At 47.3% G+C, this 9,214-nt stretch overlaps 1 protein-coding gene across 1 annotated transcript; it reads left to right on the top strand.

Moving 5' to 3' along the window:
* The first annotated feature begins 615 nt into the window (after nt 1-615).
* Nucleotides 616-7,390, top strand: Znf394 (zinc finger protein 394). The gene is made up of 3 exons (XM_057763748.1): nt 616-1,150; nt 3,295-3,418; nt 6,179-7,390. The coding sequence occupies exons 1-3, from the start codon at nt 755-757 to the stop codon at nt 7,201-7,203; spliced, it is 1,545 nt and encodes a 514-aa protein (XP_057619731.1). The 5' UTR covers nt 616-754; the 3' UTR covers nt 7,204-7,390.
* Nucleotides 7,391-9,214: the final 1,824 nt, after the last annotated feature.

Below are 9,214 nucleotides of genomic sequence, written 5' to 3'. Positions count from 1 at the left end.
GGATCTCTGTGAGTTCGAGACCAGCCTGGTCTACAAGAGCTAGTTCCAGGACAGCTCCAAAACCACAGAGAAACCCTGTCTCGAGAAAACCAAAAAAAAAAAAAAAAAAAAAAAAAAAAAGAGCACCTAGTGCCCTTAACCTCTGAGCCATCTCTCTAGACCCCTTTTATTTGTTTGTGTTTTGAGACAGAATTTCTCTGTGTAGCCCCCGTTTTAGTTTTTTATTTTTGTTTCTTTTGTTTTTGTTTTGTTCTGCTTTTTTGATTTTGTTTTTGGTTTGAGATGGGGTTTCTCTGTGTAGCACTGGCTGTCCTGGACTGCTCTCTGTAGACCAGGCTGGCCTTGAACTCATATATTCTCCTGCCTCTGCCTCCAAGTGCTACAGGCACGCGTTGCCCCCACCATCTGGCTCCGCCCGCCCGCCACTCCCCAACTTTTTTTTTTTTAGAACGTGGCCTCTGGCAGCTCCAGTGCAAATAGGAAGGCGAACCACCGAGATGCATCTTAGTCCTCCAGGGTGCTTAGAGAGACCTTGGGAATACAAGTCCCGTCCCCAGCGCGGGGGATAATTACGCACTTCCGGCTGGGTTTGTTTTTCTCACTTTCACCAGCTAAAGTGAGACCTAAAGGCCATGGTCGCTGGTGTGTTGTGACGGTAGGGGCCGTTTTGGGGTTCGTTTGTGGGAGAGAGTGGCAGTACGCCCCGTTTTGCCCTTCTAGAAACAAGTTCGAGCTGGACGGTCCAGAGACTCCAATGGATACGGGTGCCGGCGTCTCCGCGCCACCGCTCGGCGCCGAGCTTTGTACCGTGAAAGTGGAGGAGGACTCACCCGGAAATCAGAAGCCTTCCGGACCCGGGGATTGTCAGAACCCCGAAACTTCTCGAAAACAGTTCAGGCAGTTGCGCTACCAGGAAGTTGCGGGCCCCGAAGAGGCGCTGAGCCGACTCTGGGAGCTCTGTCGGCGGTGGCTGAGGCCGGAGCTGCGCTCTAAGGAGCAGATCCTGGAGCTGCTGGTGCTGGAGCAGTTCCTCACCATCCTGCCGCAGGAGCTCCAGGCTTGCGTGCGGGACCTCTGCCCTGAGAGCGGGGAGGAGGCTGCGGTGTTGGTGCGGACTCTACAGAGAGCACTGGACCGGGCCTCCCCACAGGTGAGATGCGGGTGAGCGCTGGGTGACGCCAGAGAGATGGTTTCAGCGTTTAAGATCCTGTGGGGCTCTTCCAGAGGATGAGTTCAGTTCCCAGCACCCACGTAGGATGGCTCACCACCTCCTTCAACTCTAGTTTCAGGGGCTTTAAATGCCTTCTTCTGGGCATTTTTAATCGCGTGTGTGAGTGACGTCTATAGGCTCATATATCAGAATATGTTAAGTCCGTGGGAAGACACCTTGGAAAATAGAGTGGTACTCCTGGCACTACTGACTTTGAAAATTTTTCTTATTTTTTTTTTAACCAGTTAGGTTAGTGTAGCCCTAACTGACTTGACTCTAACTCATTGTATAGACCAGACTGGTCTTGAACTCAAAGAGATCCACTTGACTCCACATCCAAAGTTCAGGGATTAAAGGTGTGCACCGCGATGCCTAGCTCGTTGAAACTAAGCTTGCTCGTGCCTTTTGGGATACAATCCACAATCATGGTCAGTGTGAAAAGATTCTTTTTTTTTTTTTTTTGCGTTTTTGTTTACGTGACTGTGCGTATGAATGTGTACCACGTGTATGGGAGTGCCTAAGGAACACAGAAGAAGGCGCTAGGTCCCAGGAACCAGAGTCATAGACTATTGTGAGCTGCCCAGTGTAGGTGCTGGCAGCTGAACGCAGGTCAGTCGCCCTGGGAGAACAGGAAGCACTTAACTTCTGATACATCCTGAAAATTTAACCCAATCCCTCAAAAGTTAATACTGAAACATTTTCCGGATCCTCCCCCCAAAATGTCATTTCATGATTTAGCCATTTCAGAGGCAATTTTTCCTCCTCGGCAGTATAGACATTTGGGCTAATATTTCATTGTAGGTGACACTCAAGCACTTGAGAGTTTTGGGATCTCAGATTAGGAAAATGCTGGACCACTAATTTCATCCCTGGCTGAACTGAGATATTCCGACATTGTGAACAGTTTTGCTCACAAGCATTTTAGACAGAGGGAACTCAGCCTATATAAGCATACAGGTGTTAGCCTTGTACGTGTATACATAGTGTGTTTAGTTTGTCGCTATGATAGATACCTAAAACAATTTAAGGAACACAAGATCCATTGGGATTTAATAGTTCAGTAGTTAAGAGTCCATGGTTGGCTGAATTCATTGTTTCTGGGCTTGGGGTATGGCAGAACACCATCACAGAAGAGTATGCTGGAGCAGGTATGTTTGCTTCCTGGCAGCGAGGAAGCAGAGTAGGGATGCAGAAAAGGGTCAGGATTAAGGAGCTAGAGCTCCCAGGGACACGCCCCTGCATCTGCATCCTCCGCCTAAGATGTCTCTTCTCTCCCCACCTGAAAATTGAGACATAATCTCATGTAGCCCAGGCTGGCCTGAACAACTCCCTATGTAGAGAAAAGATGACCCTAACATTTCTGATCCCCCTGCCTCCACCTATGGAGTTCTGGGATTACAAGTGTTTGCGGCCACACCTGGCTTCTGTGATGTTGGGGTTGGATTCAGCTCTGTGCATGCCAGCCCAGTGCTCTTGAACTGAGCCACATCCCAGCCCCAGTGTCCGTTTTGGTAAGTCACAGTGATAGAACTAAAATATTTTGCTTGTGTCTTCCCCAAATTGTCATAGATGATCCACAGAAAATCTTTTTGCGATTATAGGAGGATGTGACCCTCTAGTGAGAATGGTGACTCTTCTCACTGCTGTGACAGGATCAGCTTGAGGGGAGGGCTTATTTGGGTCAAGGTTTAAGAAGATCACAGTCTGAAGTCAGGAAGGTGTATCAGAGGGCGTAGCTGGTAACCAGGCTTCACAGTTATTAGGCAGAAGGAGGTGAGTGCTGATTTCCCTCGCCACCTTTCCCTTCATTCAGTTCAGTGCATCAGCTTATCAAGGGTTGGCCTTCCCTCCACATGTCTGGAAATGCTGCACAGGTAAGTCCAGAAGCTTAGTTTTGGGTGATTCTAAGTCCAGTCAGACTGACATTGAAGGTATCAGTAGCAGGTCCCTTTGGTACTCCGCATCTGTGGCTGCCCCTTGACTCTCACACTAGCTCCTTACTCCCTAAAGACTGGCTTTCCCTTAGAGTAGTGACGTGTTCGCAGTGACAGCAAGTGCTGAATGGAGATCTTGTGCTGTTCTAGGGCCTTGTGACTTACAAGGATGTGGCCGACTCCCTGACCTGGGAAGAGTGGGAGCAGCTGGCCGCAGCTCGGAAGAGTTTCTGCAGAGAGAGTACAAAGGACCGTGATGGCACAGTTCTGTCTGGTACGTGCTGTTCTCTGACGAGTTGTACTCTGTGTGGCTTGTAGGGTGGCTGCTCTAGTTTCCTACCAGTTGCTGTGAGAAAACATTCTGACCAAAAGCATCTTACGGGGAGAAAGGGCTTATTTGACTCTCAAGACCAGGTCACAGTTCATCATTGAGATAAGTCAAGGCAGGAATCTGAAAGCAGACCCCCTTGCTAGTCTCCACAGCCTTGCCTCTGACTGAGGAACTCATTTTACAGCCAGTGCAGAACAGCAGGAATGGGGAAGGATGCTGTTTGCAGCTGGCTTAGCCTCAGCTAGCATTTTTTGTTTGTTTGTTTTTGGGTTTTTTGTTGTTGTTTTTGTTTTTGTTTTTGATTTTTTTTTTTTTTTTTTTTTTTTTGAGACGGGGGTTTGTCTGTAGCATTGGAGCCTATCCTGGAATTCACAGAGATCCACCTATCTCTGCCTCCCAAGTGCTGAGATTAAAGGTGTGCGCCATCACTGCCCGCCCACCCTCCCTCCCTTCTCCCCTCCCTCCCTTCCCCCTCCCTCCCTCCCTCCCTCCCTTCCTCCCCCTCCCTTCTTCCCACCTTTTCTTCTTTTCTCCTTTCTTTTTCTTTTCTTTTTTTCTTTTTTAGCAGCAGTTAAGTTTTCTTTTAAATCTTTTATTTATGTGTTGTGTTGTGTGTGTGTGTAGATCAGAAAACCACTTGTAGGAGCAAGTTTCCTCCTTCCACCATGTGTATACTGAGGATCCTCAAACTTCCGCTGTCAGGTACTTCTACCCACTGAGTTGTCTCATCGTCCCCCTCAAGTAGCTTTTTACACAGTTCAAAACCATCTGGCTTAGGAATGGTACCTCCCACAGTGGGTTGGCCCTCCTACGTCAATTAAGAATCAAAGTAGTTCCCCACAGAGAGCCCACAGGCCAATCTGATTTGCCTGGTTCCTCAGTTGAGGCTTTTCTTCATAGCCTGTTGTCAGGCTGATAGTTTTTGCTAACCAGGATTAATAGCTGAGTTTTCTTTTTTTTTTTTTTGGTTTTTCGAGACAAGGTTTCTCTGTGGTTTTGGAGCCTGTCCTGGAACTAGCTCTTGTAGACCAGGCTGGTCTCGAACTCACAGAGATCCGCCTGCCTCTGCCTCCCGAGTGCTGGGATTAAAGGCGTGCGCCACCACCGCCCGGCTAATAGCTGAGTTTTCTATGATCTATGAGCTAGTTTGTCATTCACAAACATGGGTTAAGAGCCATAGGATTTTTTTTGTGACCTACACAAGGTCTGTCTGTATTTTATTTTGTGTGCATGTGTTTGTTTTTAATATTTTGTTGTTGGGTTTTTGAGACAGGATCTCACTATGTAACTCTGGTTGGCATGGAACTCACTACGTAGACTAGACTAGTTCAACTCACAGAGATCTGCCTGCTTTGCCTTCCGAGTGCTAGAATTATGAATGTGTGCACTCCACCTGGCCTCTAATAATTTTTTACTTGTTCCTTGCTAATTTCATACATCCATCTAATGTACTTTGATCAGAATCGACTTCCATTCCTGTCTTACCCTTTCCCACTCGCTCTGAAACTCTTCTTCCCAGAATGCCCTACTCTCTCTGGAACCCTCATTTTTCCCAACATGCTCTCTTACATTCCTCTCCTCTTCCCACTCTCTTTGGAAACCTTCCCAAAGTGCCCCCTCCTACATTCAAGTTTGTGGTGTTTATTTTAATTTGGGTTTTCATGTGCATGAGTGTGGATTTATTTATTAGAGCATGGTCAACTTAACAATGGCTATATTCATGCCGGGCGGTGGTGGCGCATGCCTTTAATCCCAGCACTCGGGAGGCATAAGCAGGTGGATCTCTGTGAGTTTGAGGCCAGCCTGGTCTACAAGAACTAGCTCCAGGACAGGCTCCAAAGTACACAGAGAAACCCTGTCTCAAAAAGCCACAAAAACAAAACAAAACAAAACAAAAAAACAGTGGCTACATTCTTGAAGAAAAATCACTCTGGCTTCCTCCAACAGTGATTAGTTACCAGTAGCTACTCAGCTACAGGTGGGATCTGATGTACCCTCCCCATTTTTATGGGTTTGTGAGAGCGAACATGTGTATAGTATGGGTGTATGTGTAGAGGCCAGAAGACAGGTTTTTTTTGTTTGTTTGTTTGTTTTGTATTGTTTTTGTTTTTTGAGACAGATTTTCTCTGTAGCTTTTGGAGCCTGTCCTGGAAACTAGCTCTTGTAGACCAGGCTGGCCTCGAACTCACAGAGATCCTCCTGCCTCTGTCTCCCGAGTGCTGGGATTAAAGGCCTACGCCACTACTACCTGGCCAGAGGGCAATTTTTATAGACCTTCAACCAATCCTAGATTGCCTTCCCACTGAGACCTTGCCTTCAAGACTTTGGAATTACCACCTATGTTCATTGTAGCTCACCGTGGAGAGCCTTTCTTGCATTAATCCATCCCACATTCGTGGAATAAAGGCAATACAGCCTGCCCTGACATTTTCTTGCAGTTCTACCTCTCTTAGTATACAGTCTGTAGCAATGCAATGGGACCAGGGAAGAATGGCTTGGTAGCTGTAGGTGCAAGTACAAAAGGAAGGCAGGCTATTTGCCTGTACAGCCAAAGTGGATGCCCCTGATGGGCTCATTCAGTTTCACCCAAGGAGTTGGGGAGGACCACTTAGAAGTGGGTTAGAGGTGGCTTCCTTTACCAGCATTTCCATTTCCCTGTTACACAGGCGAGAGATAACAGCAGCTTATGTTTTCATGTTTCAGGCTTGGAAACCAGAGCTTCAAGCACAGACTGGATTCCAAAGCAAGAAACTTTAAAGGAAGCAGAATCACAGGCATGGGTGCAAGAAGTGTCCCAGGGAAAGGTCCCACTGTTTACCAAGTGTGCTGATACCGTTGAGGACTGGGAAGAAAAGCTGCGAAAAGACACTGTATTGCTGCATCTCCAGCGTTCTCCTGAAGAGCAAGGACGCCCTGCCATCCCTCATCTCGTCGGTGTGTCCAAGGAAGGGGTTTCTGAGAGTCATGAATTTGGGAACAGTGCCAGCCTTGGCCTTGGTCAGCACATCCAGACAGCAAAGCGTCTCAGTGCCACTGGTGCACATGGGAGTGACCACAAACAAGGCTTCCATGTGAAATGCTGCACAGCGAAACCTCACAACTCTGTCGACAGCAGTTCGGGGCTCTGTGAGGACAAACCCTACAAGTGTGACAGCTGTGGGAGGAGCTTCAGCCAGCGCTCGGACCTCGTCAAACACCAGCGGACACACACAGGCGAGAAGCCCTATCGGTGCCAAGCATGTGGGAGAAGCTTCAGCCAGAGTGCTGCCCTTGTTAAACACCAGCGGACACACACAGGCGAGAAGCCGTATGCCTGCCCAGAGTGCGGGGAATGCTTCAGGCAGAGCTCGCATCTCACTCGGCATCAGAGGACCCATGCCAGCGAGAAGTACTGTAAATGTGAGGAGTGCGGGGAGGTCTTTCATATCTCTAGCCTTTGTAGACATCAGAGACTCCATAAAGGGGAGAGACCATACAAGTGTGAGGACTGCCAGAAGAGCTTCAAACAGCGCTCAGACCTCTTTAAGCATCAGAGAATCCACACAGGAGAGAAGCCCTATGTGTGTTTTGTCTGTGGGAAAAGCTTCACTCAGAGTGCAACCCTCATTAAACACCAGAGAACTCACACGGGAGAAAAACCTTATAAATGTCTTCAGTGTGGTGAAAGATTTAGACAGAGTACACACCTTGTCCGACACCAGAGAATCCACCGAACCACAGTCTCCTAGCTTTCATGTGTCTCTGTGTGACTTGTGGGTGTTTTTGCTGTTGCTGCTATTTTTGAGAAAAGGTCTCACTGTGCAGCCCTGGCTGACCTGGAAGAAGCTATATAAAGCAGGCTGGCCTCAAATGTGGAGACCAACCTGCCTCCGCCTCCATCTCCTGAGTGCTGAGATTAAAGGTCTGCACCACCATGCCCAGTATGACTTATGTTTTTGATTCTTCAGTTGTTTCTTTGTCCGGAAACTACATTCTTTGTCATTTGGAACATTTTAGTCACTCATAGATTTCCTTAGGCCTCTCACACAAGAGACATTGGGTCTGATTTGAAAAATTTGTCTGGTTTTTGAGATAGGATTTCATTGTGTAGCTCTGGCCGTCCTGGAACACACTATGTAGACCTGGCTGGCCTAGAACTCAAAGATTCTCCTCCCTCTGCCTTCCAAGTGCTGGGATTAAAGACATGTACCACCAAGCTTGGCTTGATTTGAACTTTAATACATGCTTTTAAAAAATATTTATTTGGCCGGGCGGTGGTGGCGCACGCCTATAATCCCAGCACTCGGGAGGCAGAGGCAGGCGGATCTTTGGGAGTTCGAGGCCAGCCTGGTCTACAAGAGCTAGTTCCAGGACAGGCACCAAAGCTACAGAGAAACCCTGTCTCGAAAAACCAAAAAAAAAAAAAAAAAAAAAAAAATTTATTTGATTTATTTGGGACTGGAGAGATGGCTCAGTGGTTAAGAGCACCGACTGCTCTTCCAGAGGTCCTGAGTTCAATTCCCAGCAACCACATGGTGGCTCATAACCATCTGTAATGAGATCTGGCGCCCTCTTCCGGCGTGTGGGCATACACGGAGGCAGAATGTTGTATACATAATAAATAAGTAAATCTTTAAAAAAAAAATTATTTATTATGTATACAATAGTTTGTCTGTGTACGTCTGCAGGCCAGAAGAGAGTGCCAGACCTCATTACAGATGATTGTGAGCCACTATGTGGTTGCTGGAAATTGAACTCAGGACCTTTGGAAGAACAGGCAGTGCTCTTAACTGCTGAGCCATCTCTCCAGTCCCCCTTAATACATGCTTTTTTTTTTTTTTTTTTTTTTTTTTTTTTTGGTTTTTCGAGACAGGGTTTCTCTGTGGTTTTGGAGCCTGTCCTGGAACTAGCTCTTGTAGACCAGGCTGGCCTCGAACTCACAGAGATCCGCCTGCCTCTGCCTCCCGAGTGCTGGGATTAAAGGCGTGCGCCACCACCGCCCGGCTAATACATGCTTTTACAGACAAAAAATAAACAGAGAAACATCATAAACCGGGCAGTGGTGGCACATGCCTTTAATCCCAGCACTCAGGAGGCAGAGGCAGGTGGATATCTAAGTTTGAGGCCGGCCTGGTTTACAGAGCGAGTGCCAGGGTAGGCTCTAAAGCTACGCAGAGAAACCCTGTCTCAAAAAACCAAAATAACATTATAAATCAAACAAACCTAACAATATCTATAGAACTTCCTTTCAAATACTAAAGAATAAACTTTCTTTTAGAAAGAATTTCATGGGCTGGGTGGTGGTGATGCACACCTTTAATCCCAGCATTGGGTAGAAGGGAAGAGGCAGGTGGATCTCTTGAGTTTGAGGCTAGCCTGCTCTACAGAGGGAGTTCTGGGACAACCAAAGCTACACAGAGAAACCTTATCTCAGAAAGAAAAAAATTTCATGGAGTTAAGCATTATGGCACATGCTTTCATCGCCACTCTGGAGGTGGAGGCAAGCAGATCTCTGAGCTTGAGGACAGCCTGGTCTACAAAGGGAGTTCTAGGACAGTCAGAGAAACCCTGTTATTTGTTTGTTTTTATTTTTATTTATTTATTTTATTTTATTTTTTTTTTTTGGTTTTTCGAGACAGGGTTTCTCTGTGGCTTTGGAGCCTGTCCTGGAACTAGCTCTGTAGACCAGGCTGGCCTCGAACTCCCAAAGATCCGCCTGCCTCTGCCTCCCGAGTGCTGGGATTAAAGGCGTGCGCCACC

The sequence above is a fragment of the Chionomys nivalis genome, chromosome 3 (assembly GCF_950005125.1).
Source record: "Chionomys nivalis chromosome 3, mChiNiv1.1, whole genome shotgun sequence".
Classification (NCBI taxonomy): domain Eukaryota; kingdom Metazoa; phylum Chordata; class Mammalia; order Rodentia; family Cricetidae; genus Chionomys; species Chionomys nivalis.
The sequence above is the reverse complement of the archived record's forward strand: the minus strand, read 5'-3'. Positions and strand labels throughout refer to the sequence as shown.